Source organism: Protomyctophum bolini (genome assembly GCF_963924005.1).
Source record: "Protomyctophum bolini genome assembly, chromosome: 16".
Taxonomy (NCBI): domain Eukaryota; kingdom Metazoa; phylum Chordata; class Actinopteri; order Myctophiformes; family Myctophidae; genus Protomyctophum; species Protomyctophum bolini.
This window is the reverse complement of record NC_137877.1, coordinates 6,375,557-6,398,166: the sequence shown is the minus strand read 5'-3', so window position 1 is coordinate 6,398,166 and position 22,610 is coordinate 6,375,557. Positions and strand designations below refer to the sequence as shown.

Below are 22,610 nucleotides of genomic sequence, written 5' to 3'. Positions count from 1 at the left end.
CATCGCTGTTTCCCCTCACTCGATCTCATCACAGGAAGTGGCTAGCCTGACACAATTTACTGCATAGGCCTACCTATATGGACTGTGTCTTGGTTTCCATTCTTCAAAGCATTGTACAAACTTCTAAGATCTAGGTCTGTAACTGACGCTGCCTGCCCTGTTCCACTCAGATTTTTCTCTTTTGACTTTCCTTATTTTGCACTGTTAGCATTAATGTAACATTCATGAGGTTTTGTGTCTCATATTTTCCTCCATAAATTGGTGATGGGTGGCTACACTTTGATGCAGTGGTAAAATAAAAGTTAATCTCCAGTTGCAGATTAAAATGTTTTTTTGGCACTGGCATTTAAAAAGGCAACTAGAAAAACGTATATTTACTAAAGCACACAATTGAGACAGGAAAGAGAGGTAAAAGCCAAGTAGATGATCCGATCTAGAACATAGAACTGACAACATAGAAGGCAAGGCAAGGCAAGGCAAGGCAAGGCAATTTATATAGCACCTTTCATACAGAACAGAGAACCTAGAACAGAAGACACAGGGCTGCAACATAGGGCCCGGCAGAGAACATAGAACACATAGGGCTGAGAATGTAGGACACAGAGAAACTAGAAATGTGTATACAGGGCTGAGCACATAAGAGAATAGTACAGAGATTGAACTATGCTGCCCTGCAAAGCCAAACTATGATTATTATTATTATTTTTGAGTGGTGCAACCATTCCAAGGAACAGCAATGTCCGTGTCCGCCTAACTATGTGACATTAACCCACCTATGCCTGTGACTGTGAGCACGAGTATAACTATTAGTACCAGTAGGGGCGCTGTTGTGCCGGAAACAGAGAGAGAGTGCTGCACTGTTGCCTGCTAATGAGAGAGAGAGAGAGAGGGGGGGGGAGTTGCACCACTCAGTTCACACGGGTGTGATTTTTTACTGATAAATGGGTTTAAAATGTTTCAACTGGTCAGTTAAATGAGATATCGGCATATTATATTTTATTATAATTTTTTATTTTATTGCAATTATCAGTGATGAAAAAGACAAAGTAGCCTACCACTTGGACTGAAGAAGTTTGAGCACAGGTTCAGTGCTCGAGAGACAGCAAGGTACATTTATTTACAGTACAGTACAGTACAGTACAGTACAGTACAGTACAGGTGGTGATTCGTGAAATTGCAAGGAGGGCGCCGAGGTGCAGACTAGAGTGGTAGCTTGCACAACCGCAACGAGGAGAATGTTTTTTCACACTGGCACGTCAATATGCCATGCCCTTTGTCATCTCAGTCATCTGACTGGGATTCCTGGCCTACGTGAAATCAATGCTGCGCGACTCTTTCTTGAGTCTTTTGCAATCCAATCCATATACAAAGATAAACACGTCTGTTTGGTCATTTTAACATCCGCTTAGCATGCTTTCTTGTTTTCAACTTTTCCCTAATTTGATTAACACCAAATATAGTAGGCCTATCATGCAAAGCATTCATAATTTATTGTCTAAAACTAAATAAAAAATAAACCAAAGGGACAGTCTTCAAACGCGTGAGTACCAATCGGGTGCTTAAATTGCCAATGATGAGCTAATGCAAAAGCAGAGCAACTAGTTCCTCTGTATTAATCATGTGACTTCATCTGGGCGGTTCTTAATCACATGATTCTGAAGTCATTTCTGATTTTCTGTATCATCAGCGGCGAGCAGGACAACCTCTAACCCATATTATTATTACTTTAAACCACAAGCGAGAGAGCATAGAAATTACATCGGAATCCCAATATGCATGTGTGATCTTCTAGTTTAGCTGGAACCTCGTTATTTTGCCAACGTAGTGGGGTTTTTTATTATTATTTTTTACCTTGCCTTGGGACTTTCTAGTTGTGACGCTACTAGCATAGCAAGCAAACAAACTAGCATCCAACGTTGACGTCGGGTTTGTTGTTGTTTATTGAGGAACACGGAACCAAACAAACTAATAAACCAACATGAAGCTTCAGCGCAGTCACTGCGACACGCCAAGCTGCCTTGTCGGGCTGTTCATTGTGCTATTAGGTGAGTGTAATTGTTGTCTAATATGTCTACATTCCTCTCCAGCTGTGGTGATGACCAGCGGCCTCTGTATATTTCGGTGTACGACGGCGTCGCGCCCTGAAAACAGCCGATCTACAAGCTCACAGCGCGTCGCGGTGCAACGCGCTTTGAGCTTGCAGATCGGCTGTTGTCGGCGGCACCGTCGCACGATGTCGTTTTTTTAGTATTTTTTTCCTTCTCTTTAATAACAAAATTGACATGTTTTAACTGAAAAGTCTTGTCGTTTCTGTTGTGAGAGTACAAAATTTGTCGTTTGCTAAAAAAAAAAAGCTTTAGAAGATGCAAGTCTTTTATAAAGGCCAGGGCAAAAAAGTGCGCACGAATACCTTCAAATTTCCAATAAGTTTAATTCACTTTCTGAAAATGGACGGGCAACGGTTGCTTCGACAGATTTACCCTACTACTACTCATATTATAATGCTACTACTACAGTGGTAGGAGTATAATCATTAGGTTGATTTGTGGACTAAACTCAACTGGTTTCGCTACCGCCATCTTCAGGAGAGCTGATGAACATGACCAACTAAAAAAAAATCACACCCGTGTGAACCGAGTGATGCAACCTCTCTCTCTCTCTCTCTCTCTCTCTCTCTCTCTCTCTCTCTCTCTCTCTCAGGAAACAGTGCAGCACTATCTCTCTATCTCTGTTTCTGGCACAACAGCGCCACTATTGCCCCTACTGGTACTCATAGTCACATAGTCGTCATAGGTTAGGACGGACATTGTTGTTCCTTGGAGTGGTTGCACCACTCAACAAGTCATACGGTAGGCCAGATGCCTAACAGATGATGACACTTGTTTTGCCTGTGGTGTCATTTTAGCACATAGTAGTAGACCCTACAGATCAGATTCAGATCACATATGATATTGGTGATGCATTTTAGACTGTTTTGGGCACAATACGCTGCACAATAAGGCACCTAAGTATAATAAGTAGTGATGCACCGAATATTCGGCCGCAGAAAATATTCGGCAGAAAATGGCTAAAAAAGCATTTTCGGCCTATTCGGTTTCGGCCTGAATAGGCAGAAAATACATCACCGAATAGTGTATGCAATTAATGCATTCAAATGAGCTGAATAAATGTTTTATGGGCCCATAACGGGGATTATTATTGAAGTTAAGTTTTGCCATAACCATAAATCAGGTAGCTTTAAGGTACGGCAATGACAGCAATGGTAGGCAAAAATATATATAATCTCTCGCTCTCTCTCTCTCTCTCTCTCTCTCTCTCTCTCTCTCTCTCTCTCTCTCTCTCTCTCTCTCTCTCTCTCTCTCTACACGTATCATGCCCAAGTTGAATATTCAATTATTGACCTTTAAATAACCACAGACTTATTAGTCACACTATTGTGTTACTTTGTCCTGGGCCTGAGATGTACATGCATACGATCCATACATTACTGCCCAACATGCATGCATACTGTAGTGTACTACATGCATCACATACCATATTTGTCAACGGAACAGCACAATATTACTGAGGCTGAGTACAAATTGTAAAGTATACAAGGCAAGATAGATGTATTAACAATGGGATTTAAAAAGAAAAGGGTTATACGGTGAAATCCAAAGAATAAAGCTGTTCATCGTATTCTTTGATGTACGCATAATTGCATATGTTTGAGGGCAGCAGACAAGCTTTACTACCCGGGTTTGACTGAGTTCAATATGAGCCGAGTATGTTCATCACAAGGCTCCCCTCTTACTGTTGTGCAACGCATAGGGCGTCCACGATAGTTTGTGTAATTGTCACTCTTGTCACATTTTGAAGGTTTTAGAATTCCTCTCTCGGTGATCATTGGATACTTGTAACTTGTGGGGAATGTTCATGTGACCATCTCACAAGTTAAATCATTGTTTAAATCTAGTTTTAACCTCAATCATGACAAGAATTTAACATGACTAAATTTCATAATTTGTCATCTTTGTAGACGGCACCACAAGCACTAAAGTCTGCCACAACACATGACATAGATTTCACTTTACTGTTCAGGGTTTAATGGTACAAATTAGGGTTGTTAATTCACCTGCACTACAGTATATTGCATTAACTCGAATGACCCCATTTGTCCTCCCGACATCAGCTGCCACCTTTCACCAGAGCTTTGCCACTGATGCCCCACCCACTGGTTCTCCGCAAATCACTGCCCCTCTCCTCAACAACCCAGGAAGACCAGAAACGGGCAATTACACAGTCAAGACCAGTAATGGAACTGCTTGTCTGATGGCACGCATGGGCTTACAGATCAACATCTCCTTCAGTTCTGCCACCCAGAATAAGGTGTGTGCACACACACACACACACACACACACACACACACACACACACACACACACACACACACACACAAAGACCAAAGACTGTAAAAATGGGACCCAATGCCTCCCTGCTTGACACTCAGCATCAAGGGTTGGATTGGGGGGTGAGTCCCTGCGACATACTAGCGTCATGTCCAGTGGGTGTACTTGTACATCAAGCTGCCTCATGCTACAGAAACAGGAGATGGGCTCCTGCCCTATGGGCCTCATGGCTCGGCAAGGCTACTTACTTACTAAAATAAAGTGTTTGTGTTAATTATTGTGTCATTTGTATGAGTAAACTTGAAACATTATACTGTAAAAATGTCTTATTTGCCCTTCATCGTTTTTTTTTTTTTTTTTTTTGCGGCTTTCGCCTTTATTTTATATTTTTTATAGAGGGACAGACAGTAGGCTGACAGGAAATGGGGAGAGAGAGATGGGATGGGTGACATGCAGTAAAGGCCCGCGGCACACTGCCAGACTGGGACTACTGGGACGGCCCAGGCCTATTTGCCCTTAATCTTTTATCCTTTTTAGTATATTAATATTAGTTTGCCTCTTCTACAAAAATTAAACTTACAAGTTAGTTACAAGGCTGCATTCTGTCATGCATGCCAAGCTGTCATTCTCTTGTAGTATTTCTCCCAACGGAGTAACTAATCCTCGCATCTCTGGAAGTCAAGCCAATCGGAGGCAGGCGGGGCGTTACCATGTCTGTGCTCGGACGCAAACTAGACATACCCCTTGAAATCCATAATTATGTTCTATCCACTGCAGATTTTGGGTAAACTGTTAGCACCTTTTTTGTCCTTAATTCACTGGTTGGTTGCAGGTGAGGTAGTCTCACAAGGAATGAGTTTCCGTCTTTCCATTGTCAGGGCACTGATAATGGTTGCATGACCAAAACGTTTGTCCAGCACTCTCTGAGCATGTGCAAAGATTTCCAAGGAATCCTCCTAAAACCTTTTGTGCTTCCTCCACCAATACTGTCCGGCAGATTAAAGTGCTTGGAGCCACAACATCACTGTGCTTCTGTGTTTATTTTATTTTATTATAGCTATAGATAGAATTCATTATTTATTTTTTTAATCTAATCACGGGGGGGGGGGGGGGGGGGCTGACGGACGGACCGACTGTATTACCAGCCACGGTGCCTGGACCGCTGTGTTGAGGGTAACCAGTCCACCTGCTTAAACGCATGGAAACACTGGTGATAATATTGTATGTCCTGCTCTCTTTTGTACTTGCAGACCGTGTCGGATTTGGTGAATCTTCAGCCCAATATAACGACGAGCGCTGGTTCATGTGACGCAGACAGTGCCTCTCTGGTTTTAACAGCAGACCAAACCAAACTCACATTTGTGTTCTTACTGGTGAGCTCCTTTGTCTTTTTGTCTTACAATTAATTACTCTTGTGACGAAATGATCGGGAAGAAACAAGTTCTATGTGTGGTAGCGTTCATCCTCCGTCGTCCTGAGTGTGTTTGAATTGTCTTTTTTTTTTTGTTCTTAACTGAGATAAATGTCCCATAATTATTTAAGCGGCACTTTAATTCTCTAATGCACACTTTCAGCAGCGACAAAGTAGGAGAGGAGATATCTTTTGCCAGATAGTGTTTAATTAAACGTGTTTTAAACTTCAGAATTGTATGCAAAGCAGTAGATTAAAGCAGACCTAATGCGTTATCTTGAATTATTTTAACATTCATTTTTAATGCAGTCAAACTATGCCGATAAACATATTTCTCGTGTGTGTGTGTGTGTGTGTGTGTGTGTGTGTGTGTGTGTGTGTGTGTGTGTGTGTGTGTGTGTGTGTGTGACACATTCATGTCAGAATGTCTGCTAGGATAATTAAAAAAGTGCTGTCAAGGAAAATATCACTTGCTCTTAAGCACCACTAGATGGCAGCTTCAGAACATGCAAGTAACTATTGCTTTTTGAATGTCATGACTGAGGGGTTATTGGTTCTTTACCCTCAGAATGCTACAACCAGTAAGTACCACTTGAGTGAAGTGGCTGTGTCAGCAGACTGGCCAGACATGAGCGGTGAGTAAACATGGCATGAATAATACACATGCATACATTTTGTAACCCTCTTCGAACCCTAATCCGCCAAATGGATATCTTGTGTAGTGGGCATCCATTGTGTCCCAAACAATTTGTTCTGTCTTGTGCATTTTCCTTTTTTTTCACTTTTTTTTTTTGTTTCTCCTTTTCTACAGTACCCTTCTCAGCCACTAACGGTAGTCTGGACTACCTGCAGGGAACCCTGGGCCGTTCATACATGTGCCATCAGGAACAGACCTTGGATGTGGTCCAGAGCTTCTCCATCAACACCTTCCAGCTGCAAGTGCAGCCCTTTGGCATCGATGGAGACCAGTTTGGTGCAGGTATGCTTTCAAGATTTTTGACCGTGCGTTCAATATTATAATTGAATCATCGTTTTCAAAAGGTCCAATATACAGCCACGTTACACACTTTAGTTCCATATGTGTTTTGCCTTATTGCAAGGTTAATTATTTATAACCTTTATTTCACCAGTAAAAATACGTTGAGATTTTAAGTATGCACTTGCCAAGATGCAGGATATTTCACAAATTCCATGGACAGAACAGGACAAAAAAACAAAGAGGCTGACTGGAACAATATTTTGATCTATGAGACTGGCCAAGAAATCAAAGCATGATGAAAAGAAAATCACACCCGTGTGAACCGAGTGGTGCAACTCCGTGTGGCGGTCCCCAGGGGGTCCCCAGAACATCCAGACTTGCGCCCAGGGTGCCGGCCCAGTTCCGGCAAGTCGCCCTGTGTCCGAAACGGTTGAGAAATGACAGACTTACTGTGTGCGGGGAATTAGCAGACTTCTCGCTCTCTCTCTCTCTCGCGCGCGCATGCATGCATGCACGCTCCTCCACATTGTAATTAGCAGGCAATAGTGCAACACTATCTCTCTCTGTTTCTTTTGCCCCCATTGGTACCCTAAACTTAATAGGGAGGGGACGGACATTGCTGTTCCTTGGAGTGGTTGCACCACTCAATAAAAAAGTGTGAAGTGAGGGGCGCTCTAATCATCGTACATCATCAAAAATGGTGGTCCCTTATTGGCCAAGGGTTCCCACTGACATACATATGCCGATTTGCTCAGACACAATGACGTAATTCTCCATTCATTGTCCATGGCAGTTAATTAGTTTGTTAGTTTGTGTTCAGACAACACAAACATTAAACTCTATAGCTGTTTATAGGAGGGGCTTGGCAATGTCATCTTCCACACACTACAGTTCATGTGGCAAATGGCTCAATCTATTTTAATAAAATCTTGTAAATCGTAAACCTTAATTTAAAGACTACACAGCCTTCACAAAGTCTCTTATCTTACCATGGTTGGAACTAGCTCTCTTGTGAAATCAAATAAATGACACTGATGATGGTGAATCCTATCGCCTAATTCGAAAATAATCTGTGGCTAATAAGAATATATATATATATACACCATAATACATTATACTTTCCATCTATAACTAAAATTTGAAATAAAAAAACACCTTCAATATTTTAACGTTTGATATGACTAGGTTAAAATTTCAACTAGTCATTGAAAGTTGGCTATCGGAAAGAAATCTTTGCTTCACAACCATGATCAACTTAAAGATGGCTCCCATCATAGTCAACTTATTTGTCCTCCTCTGTCTCCTTTCACTCTCCAAGCTGAGGAATGTCAGCTGGATGAAGACGACATGTTGATCCCCATCATAGTCGGTGCAGCCTTGGCCGGCCTTGTCCTCATAGTCCTCGTGGCCTACCTCATCGGCAGGAAGAGGAGTCACGCTGGCTACCAGACCATTTGAGGTCACTCTCCGTCACGTGGCCACAGAGGCCAGAGAGAGAGCGCTATCCCACCCATGCAATTAACCACTATTTTAAAAGACTGACACTACCCCCCCTCCCCCCCTGCCCATCTTCATCCCTCTACCTTCCCCCCCTTTCTTCTGTGTCTCTATGAAACCACCTGTATGTCTATAGTATGAAACCTTGCTGCTCCATTTGCCTGTTATCCTAAACACTAGAAAAATGTCATTACTACCTTATGGGGGTTTTCTTGATGGTGATATGCGCCTTCTTGACTGACTTGCTCTTTTTGTACAAAATGGGACGTTTGGTGAGAGATAACTGTAATGGAACAACCAAAAGCTGTTTTCTTACACCTTGTAAAGGAAGGGGTTCAGTGTTGGCTGGCTCTAGTACCCATGGAACCGTAGGTCAGATATTCCACAAACTACAATCTTCGCTTGCTTCTTGGTGTGTGTAGCTTAGCTTGAATCATAGATATTATTTATTGATTTCTGACAATGGAATTTTGAGGGATTTTCTTTCTGTGCAGGCATTGGAATAATTGTTCTTTATTGTTCATCAGATTTTGTTTTTGTGGCCATGTTAGTGGTCTTGTCTTAAAGGAGCTGTTGTTACTTCAGTGTAAAGGGAATATATGGTTCTATTCTATCCCCTTCTGTGAAGACGAGAAACCTTCCAGTGTTTTATATTGTAAGTCAACACACAGCCCAAGAGTGCATACAGTAGAGATCTGCAAAGAGTCCCCTGGGACTATCGGCCTCAAACAAGCAAGTGTAAGGAGTTGTGCTCTTTAATGGTTGGACCTTGGATACAAAGTCCAGCTTGGTGTGATTTAGTTGAGGTGTCCTTGTTGACCAGGTTAAGTGAACTAATAACGGGGTGTTACTGTATGTGCTGCACTGAGACTGCTGCCCACCCATATATATATATTTGCTGGTACTACACACGCACAAAGGTCGTTAATTGAGACTAAAACCTCATAACTGTTTACTGAGGGGGTTGAACTTTTCTCAGGATGTCTCTGTAATGGAGGATTAAGTGTAATGTCGAGATGATGTTCTGGTGACTCAAACATGAGCAATCTGGGAACCCTTTTTCCTTTTTTTTTTTCTCCTGTATCTGTCTTGAGAGATTACAACATTGTCCTTCTCTATAGCGAATTAGCTTAAAAATAAAAACGCAACTTGGTTTTTTGTTACATAAGGGAAAGTGACTGGACTGAAGTCTAGAGAGAAATCCCAATTTAACTAAAGATGGCCAAAATACCCATGCCAAATTTTCATGTGCCTTTCCAGCTGTGAATTCGATGGGTTTGCCAATACCAGAGGTACTCGCTCGTTTGGGACATGCCTAAGCCAACCTGTACTGTTGTTTTGAAGATGTACATTATATGAAGTCAAAAGTTATGTTAACATTTTCTCCATCTAGAAATGTTAATTATCCATGTAGCGGTTTAATAAGGTTTTAATTGAATGTTTGCATTGTTTTCTAAAAGGCCAATAAAAGTGGAAGAAAGTTATTTTTGGTTTGTCTAGTATAAACGAACGGTGCATTCAAATCCGTTTGCTTATGAAAACTCCCCCCCCCGGGGGGTCCCCAGAACCTTTTCTAACACTTGCTATGCATCCCATGTGTATACATCCCACTGATTCTCAACCAATGGTCCATTTACTACTAATAATAATGACTCAACCAGACAATCTGGTGCATTCCCCTTCTTGCAAAGTACCCCTTTTTCTGAATTCCTTGACCTCCAACTTTGCAGTGAACGGTCATCATAGGTCCACCAGGTCATTCAGTTCACTGTTTCTCAACTAGTGGAAAGACATTTAAAACATTTTAGTAACGGACAGTTACTAAATGACTGGTCAAGGACGACATGCAATACTTCCACCCCATTTTCTTTTTTTAAAGGATGCTGTACTCTTCATTGAGTGGTTAGGAAAACAAGGGAAGGATTTGTTCATAAATTATTTATGGGTTTACAGAATTAAAACCTGGTTGAAGACCGTTTTATTTTATTCTGAACAGAAAGGCTTTCAAGCATCACCTTAAAGTAGGTGATCCTTTCAGTCTGGGCTATCACTATAGCAGTGCATGGTTCCCGAACTTTCATGTCAAGGACCCCCACATTGACACAAATTAGCCCGCGGACCCCCATTTGAAAAGATATGCCTCAGAGTTAGACCCATAATGGTGCATTTGGTTCCAAACTATCATTTAGCTGGGGACCCCCTGGAACTCTCTAAAGGACCCCTGGGGGTCCCCGGACCCCACTTTAGGAACCTGCTGTGAGAGCAGCTCTGGTTAGTTTTCAATTATTTGAGATGAGAAGCAGTAAATGCTGTGCTCGTGTTTGACCAGAAGATGGCGCTAGTTATCTATTACTGTTAAATATGCCATTCATAATGGGTAGGCCTATAGTTTTGGTACCTAATGAAACCTTTGTAGCATTCTTTTTTACCTTTTAGTAAAATGTAAAAGGCTTTTTATACATTGCCATATATATTGCTACTTTTTACTTAAAAGAAAACGCCAACAACTGACTGATATAATATGTACTTAATCTTCCAGTACTACTGTTAAGTTGTTGTACCTCCATTTATTTACAACGTTATAAACATATATTTTAAATATAAAGGTCTCTCCTAAGAGCCACGGATCCTCGGGTGGGTAGAAGTACCTGCATCTTCACTATTGTTACATAAAAAGCATTTTAATCACATCAGTGCACATTTTTGTCATGATAGTTATAATGTACAGGTAATCAAATACCAAAAGGCACAAAATATCACTAGTCTGCCAACACAATAGTACATGTCTGAAACCCCTGTGGCAAGTGGCAACATAGGGCATCGTTTTTACAACATTGTGCTCAAATTATTTTTGTAGAACATGGAAACGGTTAACATGAACAATGAAATGTATTGAGGCAACATTGGTGATGCAAAGTAAGCCAAATGGAAGAAGAAAAAAAATTGATCCTAGCACAGCAGCAACCGATATTGTTTAATAACATCACCACAGCATTGTTGGTGCAACTAAGAATCAAGTGAGTATTTGCATGCAGTTGAAGTCTACTGCTATCACCACAATATGAAGAAGCATTCAACATAACCTCACCCAAAATAAAATAATTCAGAGGGACACTTGAACGAAACGAGTCTTGTCACTTCGTACACCATAGGAAACCAGTCACGCTGTAAGTAAAGCTGTCCGGTGAAAACGGCAAATGAACTAGTCCATATAATCCCATCGGAGACGGGATTGTCTTTCTCACAGTTGATGCACATAATTAATTAACAATTTACTCTTACATTTTGTGTATTGAAATCGATCACAGCATAAACACACAATGTCAGTGTCCTGAAGGTTAGCAGGTCTTCCTTTTAGTTATAGGAGAGTTCACTGTCCTTGGGTGTCAAATATTACCCGTGCAGTGAGGTCGGAAAACAACCCCATCAAATCCAGGATCTCATGTTTTCATAGTGTTCTCCGCCATTAGACGTTGTCTACATGTCTCTCTCAACTTTGTGATCGTTGCCATCGACAGACTTCCTGGTTTGTCAAAGATTTTCTGCAAACATGAAAATTAGGATAAAGTCACAATGCCAAAAAAAACAAGACCGTGTGCAAATGTTGATTTTAGTTTTAGTCGTAGTCTCTTGAATAGTTTTAATTTAGTTTTAGTCACATTTTAGTCACCTGGAATGTGTTAGTCTAGTTTTAGTCGACTAAATGTATTTTGGCGGGCCTTGATGCAGTCGAAATTACATTTTTTTTTCACTTGCTGAAAATAGCCGTCTATTTTCAGCATGCAACTAATTGTAAAAATGACTCATCCTGGATCTCTTGTCCACTGGTCCCTTCCTAACATTTTAGTCTAGTCTAACTTTTAGTTTTTATTTGTTGAGACGAAATCGTCAATATATTTATAGTCTTCGTTTTAGTCATCATAGCTTATAGTTTTAATTTCATTTCCATTTTAGTTTTCCTCAGTGGAAAAAAGGTAGTCGGCGGACATTTTATTTTCGTCTTAGTTTTTAGTCGACGAAATCAACACTGCGGCGTTATAGTTATCTCACCTGCATAAAGGTGTGGCAGTCCATTGTGAACGCTCCGCGGGTGATCTGTTTGAAGCACTCGCACACGTCGGGCAGAGAGCGAGCCCTCAGGATCTCAGGCTGGTTGTGGCGGATTAGAGTGAGAGCGACACGGAACAGGACCTTAGAGCCCTCGTAGAAAAGGCAATCCCAGATCCGCAGGACTGTCTGGTGGTAGTAGAGAACGGGGATGGCTGACATTTATTATGTATGAAAATCTGGAATGAACGTATGCAGCTTGCTTTACTGGCCATGTTCGGTAGAAATCAGATGAACTGAACATAGTCGTCTCACCTACAGTATGGCCATTGTAATGACATTGTTCTTAACCTAGTAAGTTGTACAATTGCTTCTACAAATATATTTAAGATTAAGTCAATTTATTTCAATTACATTCTTGGGCAAATATATCACACTTTTGTCAAGCTCTCTATGGCCAGAATAAAATTATAAAGTTATTTCTCACCATGTGCATTACATGTTCCTGCCAAGAAATCCTATATCACTTACCTCTATAGGGAGTACATCTATGTAAAGACAGATGAACCAGCGTGCAACCACCAGGGTCCATATGCCAGGAAACTGGTCCATGAGCTGGCCTACTGCTGGAGATTTGACCTTTACCAGCTCACCGAGGACCTCCTGGTCAATCCTCAGTCCCAGCATGGCAGGGCTGTAGAAGTCTACAACATATAATACCACAATATTAACTGTGTGTGTGTGTGTGTGTGCGCGTGCGTGTGAGAGAGAGAGAGAGCGAGGGAGAGTGAGTGTGAGAGAGGGAGAGGGAGTGTGAGAGAATAAACATCCCTTGCTGCCAAATAGCTGCAAGGGATGTCACATAGCTACCGGTACCTGGGAGTATTCTGCCTAACAAGGCATCCATCAGCCAGAATGACTTCTCTTCGTCCTTGGTAATGATGATAAGGTAACCGGCAATGAAGTTCATGCCCTGGAATATCGGACAGTGTATTAGACATACGAGTCATGCGACCCCCGAGTTGTCGGATGGACAAGCATTTTTAATGTTGTACAGTAGACGTTGTGAGACTGCTATATGTTCCGAAACAGTGTCTTCCTTTCCTCCTCACCTGACAGTACCCCACTGCCTTGTTGTGGTGTCCGTAGGCCAGCAGCACATTGTACAGGGCTGTCTGTAGGCCCGGCTCTGTGCTGTTACGGAACAGGACATTGTCAGGAAAGGTCCTATGCATGTCTGCAGACAAACGGAAGAGATGTTTGAACCGATCATTATTATTACTCATGATTTATGCATGGCCTGGTCTATATAGCATTCACTTGCTTAGTCTTGTTATCAATTTGCTGTGATATAAAATCATTTTTATATATATTATTTGGGGGGGGTGGGAGGGGGGATAGATTAACAGTAGTTTGACAGGAAAGGGGGAGAGAGATGGGGTGGGGGGACCAAAGGTCGTCGGGATCGGGACTCGAACCCACGACACGCTGTCAGGATCCAGCTTAGGTGCCCTGGACCGCTTGGCCGGCCCAGGCCATTTAAAATAATGTTTTGATCAGACTACAGGCCAATAAGAATTTCATTAAGATAAGAGACCACAAATTAAAGTTTGAGGACAGCCTAGTGTGCTACTAGAGGCATAGATACAGTTACCGTTTCCTTTGGCAAACGCTATTGACTTACAGTACAAAGTGCAACATGAATCCTTGTCAACCATCAACAGGTTAAATGGTCAAGTAAATAGTGTGCCAAGAAAACAAGATGGTGCTACAAAGTAAGTAGAATAGCAGTTAGACATCAACACCCTAGCATGTGTCTAAAATAAATAACAAACTTGGCACCTTGAGTAAGCAAATGGTTAGCCCTGCAGGTCCAGGGCTAGCAAATGGCATATACATCTATCAAAAATAAAAGAACATAGATGTCAAGTCTATAGCTTCCATCTAATAATTGATTCAAGATGGTTTATTTGCTTATTATTGAGGTTATTAGGGCTCTAATAAGTGACGGTGAAGTGGCTTGAGAACACTTATAGTGCAAAGAGCTGACCCGTGTGAATTGTCTCCTTCAGCTTGGCATCGTGCTCCATGGCGAGCAGAGAGTGGTAGTAACCCGGGTTCTCGTCAAGTCGTCCCTGGGCGCCGCTGGCGGCCATCCAGATCCTAGTACGATGCTCAGCGGGCACACCTTTACGCACATACCTTTTAACTACCACAAGAGCAATTATAAGCAATAGCACATTACTGCATATAATAAGTTAAGAACGTTGTGTGTGTGTGTGTGTGTGTGTGTGTGTGTTCCCAGAATTGACATAAAACTGGACATAAAACTGGAGACAGCATGACTTGATTTGATTTTACAGCAGTTTCATAAAGTTAGGGTTACAGTCAGTATGAATCTGTTATAATTAGATGGGTAATAGGGATATGGAATTAAAGTAATTAAATCCAATGTTCCCAAACGTTTTCAGAAATTGTTTGTGTGTGAGAGAGAGAGAGAGAGGGAGGGAGGGAGAGAATGTTGGTCAACCTGTCAGGTTCTTCTCCACATGTGTTTTCCCTTGAAGGAGTTTGGACCATCTCTCGGATCTTCTGTTGACGACAGCCACATACTCATCCATCATTTCCTTGTAGGATTCAAAATCTTGAGTTCTCTCAAACCCATATGGGTCAATCCTGTAGTGGCAAATTGAATTAGCATTTTGTTTAGCCATCGAATTGTTTTCTTATGCACAATGTATGCATGCAGAAATAGCTACTGGTTCTCCATTCTTGAACATCTTCTTGATTCTAGAACATTAAAAGTAACCAGGAGTAAAATGTACAAGTGTCAGTTGCCCAAGTCCCCAGACAATTCAGAAATGTACATTTACATGTTCTTTTAAAGTAATTTCAGTATGACAGTAGACACCATACACAATTGAGAGCTGAGGACTAGGCTACTGTTGTTACAAGTACAATGTAACTCCCATCTTTTTCCTTGATGATTGACACTACAAACAGCCTCACCTGGATAGAGTTTCTTGTTGCTGGGAGATCAGATTTCACAGCTGAATCACACAGTATTACATTTCTTTTCCAAAGAGGAACCGGGCATAACTTACAACTCATACAAACGTATTTGTGTTGTGTGTAGCGGTACAGGTATTTCACATAGTAAATATAAAAGGGCTATGATGATGGGTATCCGGTTTTGAGGCGATCTTTCCAGTATTCGAAAAAGGTATCGATTTCAAATCTGTCGACTGGTGGTTTAGTCTGGATATAGGATCCCATTATTCCACCTGCCCTGTGCAATTATGACCTGGCACACTACCTGACTACACTAATCACCACAAAAATAAATAAATAAACCACCTTCCAAGAAAACAGATCAACAATCCTACATCCTACAACGGATATAGTTGTTGTAGCGTAACGATCATAATAATCTTGGTTGATGAAAAAAAGAAGACAGCAATTCTGTGTCTGTGTGATCATGTGGAAAGTAGATCCTTGAAAAATCAATTAAAGCAGAAAGATCTGTACACTACCTGTCATTGCTGCATAGAGGTTGACCAGGATGTCCTTCCTTATCCATATTGCACATGACATGAGTTGGTGACTAAAATGGTAATGCACTAGAAACAGCGTGCACCAAGTTGTCAAAATGCTGTCAAAATAAATAATAAAGGGAAACGTAGCGGTCTACATTTCAACCAACTCCTCATCTTACCATAGTAACCATACTATGGTACGTGGAGGCGGGGCTTGTTTAAGAAACGCCCAGGTAGGCTACTGTACTAGTCTGCAGGTGTGCACTTGTGCAGTCAATTTGCATGCACAAAGCGTCATGGGTAGGCATTGTGAGTACTAGTATTTGCACTGAAGCAAATTCCTATCAACCGTGTTGACATGGCAAGCATTTGGGGAAATTAAATGATTGCTTATATAGCTGTCATTGAGCAGCTCAGCACAAGCAACATAGGACTAATAATAAGTAATGTTCTGGTCCCATTGTTAACTCAAAACATAGGCTAATTGTCTCCAGTGTTGGTAAGCAAAACATTTACAGTATATAAATATGGGACACCTGCTCATGACTTTGTGCTAGTGCCAAGCAACTTATAGCATTATACTGTAGCATCTAAGTTGCTACCTTTGTGCCATCCACTCTCATGGCTCATGTCTATCAGTGTTGTAATAGACCACGGTTCCCTCATAGGATCAAATCAAAAGGTCAATCTATTAATTTTTCCCCAGTGGTGCCGATCACAATCAAGAAAGAATATCAAAGGTTTGATGGTAATGTTGAGCATGTCAGACCTGTGTACAGTTCAAAACAAAGACAAACATTAACAAATGCAAATACTCATCTGTTCAACATGGAAATATTGTGGTGTAATTAGTCGTGTCATAAAAAAATACTATAATTGTTATTTAAACAAATTCATGCTTTATTCAAGCGTCTTAATATTCATAAGTTACTTACTTACACAATGGGTCAATATGGTTTCATTTATACTACCTGTGGTAATACTTAACAAATGTGGTTTCTGTAGCATATACAGATTAACCAAAGAATTAGGCAAAACAACTCTGGGCGGGGTATATTATGCAAGAGTTATTGTCCTTCGGTACTCTGCTCCCTGAAATAAGAACAGCACTAGGGTATGCTACATTTATCAGAGATGGGTGACCTTGACCCAATAGTCGAGTGGTTAGGGCGTGTACCTTTAATGCCTGAAAGCAATGCTACATCACTATCCCACTCTCTCCCCACTGTACAAAGGCTCAGACCCCCCCCCCCCCCCCCGCAATAACAAAACAATTCCCACAGAGATGTTATTCTAGTCGGGGGTATCATGAGTAATTGTTCAGAGTGAACGAAAAATAGAATATTCTTTAACACGTGCAACTTGTACCTCCAGTTAATGAGGTGGGCATTACATGTATTGGTTTAATTCACCCACTCCAACTCATCTGGTTTTCAATGTAATAGTTCTATTGAATAACAAAAGAAAGGTAAGGTCCTTCGCCAGAGCCTACAGGCTTGAAACATCACGTCCATGGTGTAAACCTTTAGGTTTTGGGAGCATGATCCATCCAGTGTGCGGACATTTATGCTTTGTCATAACCTCGGCCCTGGTTTTTAGTTAGTGGATGTGCGTGCTTTATTGTTGTTCTCTATAGTTCCATTGAATCACATTGACAACAGTATAATGTCTGTTGTAAATAAATAGTGATGGCTGGACAGAACATAACGAAGATCAAAACTCTCTGCTAATCATGGTCAGTTCTAGGGTAGGCATTGAACTGCATTTGTAGAAGATGAGCACCAACTTTACTTAAATGTCTAATTTATTTGTTAAATTGATGAACAGACGTGAACAAAAATATGGTTAACATGCTTTCAATATGAGTAGTCTGAACTTCATAGAACCACCTGATGCACCTACACCTATGGACATCTATAGGATATCAATCAAATGATACATGAGGCATCCTGTATGTGTAAGAGATTTGAACATTCACTATACACGCAAAAAAAAGAACACATTTTCATATGTATAAATGTAACATGTTTATATTATTCTTCATATAGCTCTTTGTAAACCATCTTAATAGATACATTATGTACAGCAACAACTGTGACAGTTCTGTTGGCGCTGGTGTAGTGAGCACTCCATCCCAAAGTCAGTGTAAAGCCACAGGAACAGATCCTTCAGAGCTTTGCAGAACACACCAATTGTAACAAGAACAAACATGTTCCTCCTCCAGTAATTCCACATACACAAATCCAGTCCCGGCCGCCCTGCGTTCCCGTCTATGCCCCCACGGCTGCAAAGGCTGTAGCGGTGTCTGGCAGATAGCTCTTCTCCTGGTAGCAGGGACAAGGGTACCAAATAGGCAAATCTGCAGAGGCAAATCTGGCAATGTCCGTGTGTGTGTGATGCCCCAATCTTGCGAGGGCAGAAATACAACCAGTTCTCAGTGGTTTCGCTCAGCTCCCAGATACGTGGTTTCCTGATAGTTCAAGTGCTTCTGAAATTGTTGTTTTTTTTTTACTCTGAAGTCTACAATTGTCTCATTTTGTTAATGTCTTCAAAAGAAAAGAAGAAAAAAACCTACAAAGTCACTTTAGAGGAAACACAGTTCTGCTTCTCCAGAGGTAGCGTTCAATTTAGAGAGTTTTACGCTTTGATCCTGTAACAATTGGTCGGGCATATTCCACAAAATCATCTATGAGTACAGGCCAGGCACCTTTGAGAAAGGGGGAAAAGAATGTATTTAAAAATGAAAGTGAAATGGCAAAATATCATTACTTCTTGTATGCCTTCAGAAGCAAATACGCTGAAGTTTAACCTGAAATATTCTAAGCCAGCGGTGCCCAAAAGGTAGATCGTGATCTACCAGTAGATCACAAAGGCTGGGCAGGTATAGACCACATGACATTCCACTAAAAATATATATCATTTAAATATATATTTAATATAAATTTTCTGCCACTTGAATTAAGGTGACTAAGGTGAATAATTGATTGGCCGCTCTCGGCTCAAAACCACAATGAAATACTGTTTTCAAGTATAGCATTACAATGTTGTATGCAAGAAAACCCTACCGATTACATTTCTCTTTTCTCCCCTTTATTTCCCATTCGATCACCGCTATTCCAACCCCCCCCCCCCCCCCCCCCCAGGTACATTTCAGCAATGGGATAATACATTTCTTGGGTGGGTAGATCTTGTTGAGCTGGTATTTTTGAAAGTAGCTCTCAGCCATTCTGTCATTCCCAGCTCTCTCACCTTCTTCATCGTAGTTTGACATGTCGTCTGCAATCATGTTACCGAAGTCCAACAACAGGTTCCATGTGTCTTTAGGAATTGACCGTTTATGGTGTTCCTATCAAAGCAGTTAAATGTAAAGTTAAGTGCTTACACAACATATTTTCAAACAAGGATCTATATTTAAAAGTATCTCTGTCTGTAATCCAGAGTATTATATTGTTGAGTATACTATACTGTGACGTCATTCTAAAGTTTGCTTTCACAGCTTACCAATAAAAATCTATTCCAAAGATCCAAGAACTTAAAACGTCCTGTCAGAATCAGGTTCCAGTAAGCTACAGCCATCTCTAAATCTAAAGACAAAGAGAAAGGGGTGTGACTTTGGATCAGCACTTTGCATTGCATTACTATATCATTACTACCCTAGTATTCATCCTGACTGCATCACTGTGGTGTCCAAAAGTATAGAGATAAAAATAAAGATATCATTACTACCCCTGTCCCTGCCCTGTTTTTAAATTAAAGAATGGATTTTGATTTGAAACCTTTAGTCCCATCCTGCTTACCTAGACCCTTCTGTCCTGGATTTTTGGCAAAGTTAAAGGTGAACTGGTAGAAGTCCTTGAACTTGCCACCATCTTTGAGCTCCTGTTCTAATCTTGGTAAAACAGCCTTCAATTTCTCCGGGCCATCACACCTGGGGAGGACAAGAAAAAAACTCAATTCTACCCCAAATCACCGACATGTCGATTCGCACGGGATTAGTATTACCCCGGGTCCCCGGTGTTTGCTTTATGGTAGGTAATTTGGCCTGTAATTATTACAGCCCAAATCACCAACATGGTCGATTCGCGGGGAGAAGCAAACCACGCCTACTATTTTTAGGAGACCATTTGTAGGCTTTGTGTACCATTTCGCCTATAGTGGCTCCAATGAAGTTGGCCCATCTTCATACATAGACCATCTTTGATCATGCTGAGTCAGCATGTAGTCCAGGAAGGAAGTGAGACCAGTGTCTGTGACATCACAGACACTTTAAAAAATACTAAAATATCCAAAAACACATATGAAAACCCCAGGAAAGTGTTTCTTGTCTCCCAAACATCATTACAATAAGATCTGGGGTGAAGTGGCCCTTTAAGTGGTTGAGTGAGTCTATTCATAGCCACGGGCCGGGGGACAGGAAAAAAAACAAGAACACTATGATGTTCCTGTCACAAAACTACAGCACAGTAGTACCACCACAGAAGGCTGGAGAAGTTACAGTATATCACTCACCCAAGATCTGTCATGCCATCCAGGAACTCCTTCTTGCTGAACTCGCACTGGGTGGCGGCACGGAATTTCCAAGCCACAACTAACACAGAGATGTTGGCTGGATGCAGTGAGAGATCATCACAAAACTGTTGGATCCCATCGAGGCCAATCTTGTTCTCATCCTGAGGATCTATCCAAACAAGATATGACACATTTACACTATGCAAATACCACCATAAAAAAGAACATAATTGTAATGACGAGATAAGAGACATTGTATTTAATCTAATGTCCAGTTAGTGGCACAGGCCTTCTGGCACACAACTCAAGCGTGCCAACAAGCAAAGGAAAGGAAAGGAAAGGTACTATGTTTAGTTTACCCAGGGTAACTGGACAGTGGACAGTCTGGACTAAGCATCAGATACTTTTTTACAGCCAGGCCACACTTGCCTTTGTAGCGATTGAAAAGTTGGTCCAACTTCTTCCGGTCTACAGACGTTTTCATGGATTCCTTACAGTATAAATCTGGGTTCTGGAAGTAGTTGTCCGTGGCCACCTCTAGTTTCCAGTCATTCTGTGTTAGGCAGTACACAGCTGTCTTCTCCCCTGCCTGTGTGAAGGACATAAACTGCCGAACTTTGTCCCTCTGCGACGACTTCAGCTTATGCTGCACAAATACAGGGCATGGACTAGTGTCAGGCACCAGTGCACACAGTCCAGGGAGTACAGACATCAACAAATATACACAGACTGAGACACAAAGAAGAACGCACAGAGAGAAACACAAATCTAAAGGCATTCAGGCAACAAAAACTAGTCCAGGAAAGACAGAGTGACACAGCGATATAGTAGGACACATAGTTTAAAAAGAAAAAGGTCAACCGTGCCGTGAACAGACAACACAAATAAAGCAAAGAAGCTGATAGTAACGGTGTCCTCTCCAAAAGCAAGGCAGATATTGAGCTATTCTGAGGTTGAACACGGAGTGTAGTCGAAGCACATGCTGCACCCCAGAAGGCCCCTCAAATAAGTAGTCATGGCTGTAACATGAGTAGGGAGATGCCATCAACAAGACCTTGAGGTGCAACAAGTCTGGAGTGTAACACAAGCACCCTGTCAATGTACAGAAGTCATTTCCTCACCGACACTGACCATGCAATCTTCTCTCACTCTCACTAGCTGAATTTGAATGTGATTGTACTAGATTTTCACATCAGTTCATGCAATTTAGCAGTGCGTCTAAAATAACCTTATCAGCATGTCATTTAACTAAATGACCATGGCAACTTTCAATTTAATTGTCATATTACTGAAATAGGCCATAACGTCCGTGTTAAACATAAAAACCCCAAACGGGACACGGTGTGGGCGTGTGGCCATGGATTTAGTTACTTTGGCATGATCTCTTCACCAGCTTGTGTGTGTATGTGACGTGTGTGTAGGATAACATTAGCTAGGCTAGCTACTCTGACAGTCACGTTGATGTTGGGCATAACGCAGCATGGCAAACAGATTGACATCGGTGTTATACAGTTGGGATTGCCTTCCACTAGTTACCGTGCGTCACACTGCCTGGACACTTTCAACTGCTGTGCTCATAGCCAAAAAATACCAAAGAAGGTAGACGGCTATAGCTAGCTAGTCTCAAAATATAAGCAACTGACCTTCATTTTTTATAGCAGAAAATATTAATAAATTACAAACTACCAATACAAGGTAAACGAAAGCGTATAGGAGATTCTACTATAAGTAATCAGTCATAGGTTAAGCCTTAGCACCGCCAGAAACTTGTCTTTTTGTTTATTTTGGTCACCTACCATTTTCACAGCCGCTGTTTCACCAATTTGCCCTGACGCTTGAACAATGTGCGCTTGCGCGGAAGTAGTTAGGCAGAGGAGCTATTTCATAGCTATGCTGTATGTATTTCTGCCAGATAAATAAGCACATAAATAAACACCGATATTTATGGTAGAGAATGTGTACATTAAGAAAACAATTGTCCCAAAATCCATGATTGTTCGGTGTTGACTGTTGAGCCACGCCCACGCAATATTGTGGACTATGTTGAGGTCATCTCTTGGCAAACATAAATATTGGAGGCATGAAGAGAGGGTGAGATAAAATGGGACTTTTAGCTCCCACTTTACTAGTATAAACGACAGGCAGCACCCTGGCTGATACAGTATCTCTGGATGTCAGCCTTCCTTTTTTGTGCTGGGCTATTAAGTGGGCTGAGTTTTAATTAAAGATGTAGGCTTGCCTGA

The 22,610-nt window shown here is 41.3% G+C and overlaps 3 protein-coding genes across 5 annotated transcripts; 1 reads left to right on the top strand and 2 right to left on the bottom strand.

Annotated features, from left to right (window-relative positions):
* The first annotated feature begins 1,654 nt into the window (after positions 1-1,654).
* lamp1b (lysosomal associated membrane protein 1b) lies at positions 1,655-9,757 on the top strand. Its single transcript, XM_080786493.1, has 6 exons — positions 1,655-2,045; positions 4,172-4,368; positions 5,639-5,761; positions 6,368-6,434; positions 6,611-6,778; positions 8,097-9,757. Exons 1-6 carry the CDS (start codon positions 1,979-1,981, stop codon positions 8,234-8,236), a joined length of 762 nt encoding a protein of 253 aa, XP_080642619.1. The 5' UTR covers positions 1,655-1,978; the 3' UTR covers positions 8,237-9,757.
* A 1,169-nt stretch (positions 9,758-10,926) lies between these two features.
* On the bottom strand, positions 10,927-16,001 carry LOC308331034 (growth hormone-regulated TBC protein 1-A-like). Its single transcript, XM_080786132.1, has 8 exons — positions 15,856-16,001; positions 14,853-14,998; positions 14,373-14,531; positions 13,435-13,559; positions 13,199-13,295; positions 12,854-13,026; positions 12,326-12,511; positions 10,927-11,817 (listed from the first exon to the last, which is right to left on the bottom strand). The coding sequence occupies exons 1-8, from the start codon at positions 15,909-15,911 to the stop codon at positions 11,716-11,718; spliced, it is 1,044 nt and encodes a 347-aa protein (XP_080642258.1). The 5' UTR covers positions 15,912-16,001; the 3' UTR covers positions 10,927-11,715.
* Positions 16,002-17,860: 1,859 nt separating this feature from the next.
* LOC308331184 (DCN1-like protein 1) lies at positions 17,861-22,251 on the bottom strand. Of its 3 annotated transcripts, XM_080786430.1 has the most exons (7): positions 22,164-22,251; positions 20,797-21,013; positions 20,368-20,536; positions 19,656-19,786; positions 19,360-19,442; positions 19,108-19,204; positions 17,861-18,565 (listed from the first exon to the last, which is right to left on the bottom strand). In XM_080786430.1, the coding sequence occupies exons 1-7, from the start codon at positions 22,164-22,166 to the stop codon at positions 18,486-18,488; spliced, it is 780 nt and encodes a 259-aa protein (XP_080642556.1). In that variant the 5' UTR covers positions 22,167-22,251; the 3' UTR covers positions 17,861-18,485. The 3 variants fall into 3 exon arrangements, 2 of the variants coding, with proteins under 2 accessions (XP_080642556.1, XP_080642555.1); XM_080786429.1 differs by lacking the exon at positions 22,164-22,251 and having other exon boundaries at positions 20,797-21,282; XR_013965555.1 differs by lacking the exons at positions 19,360-19,442; positions 22,164-22,251 and having other exon boundaries at positions 18,513-18,565; positions 20,797-21,282.
* Between the last annotated feature and the right edge of the window lie 359 nt (positions 22,252-22,610).

Excerpts from the sequence above, each read along its gene's own strand:
- lamp1b (XM_080786493.1), top strand. The coding sequence starts at position 1,979 with ATGAAGCTTCAGCGCAGTCACTGCGACACGCCAAGCTGCCTTGTCGGG. Across the intron at positions 4,369-5,638 it reads GTTCTGCCACCCAGAATAAG|ACCGTGTCGGATTTGGTGAA; the intron begins GTGTGTGCACAC and ends TTGTACTTGCAG. Across the intron at positions 5,762-6,367 it reads TCACATTTGTGTTCTTACTG|AATGCTACAACCAGTAAGTA; the intron begins GTGAGCTCCTTT and ends CTTTACCCTCAG.
- LOC308331034 (XM_080786132.1), bottom strand. The coding sequence starts at position 15,911 with ATGTGCAATATGGATAAGGAAGGACATCCTGGTCAACCTCTATGCAGC. Across the intron at positions 14,999-15,855 it reads CCTCTATGCAGCAATGACAG|GATTGACCCATATGGGTTTG; the intron begins GTAGTGTACAGA and ends TTGCCACTACAG. Across the intron at positions 14,532-14,852 it reads TGTGGAGAAGAACCTGACAG|TTAAAAGGTATGTGCGTAAA; the intron begins GTTGACCAACAT and ends CTCTTGTGGTAG.
- LOC308331184 (XM_080786429.1), bottom strand. The coding sequence starts at position 21,145 with ATGCCTTTAGATTTGTGTTTCTCTCTGTGCGTTCTTCTTTGTGTCTCA. Across the intron at positions 20,537-20,796 it reads ACTTTTCAATCGCTACAAAG|ATCCTCAGGATGAGAACAAG; the intron begins GCAAGTGTGGCC and ends TTGTTTGGATAG. Across the intron at positions 19,205-19,359 it reads TTTGGAATAGATTTTTATTG|GAACACCATAAACGGTCAAT; the intron begins GTAAGCTGTGAA and ends CTGCTTTGATAG.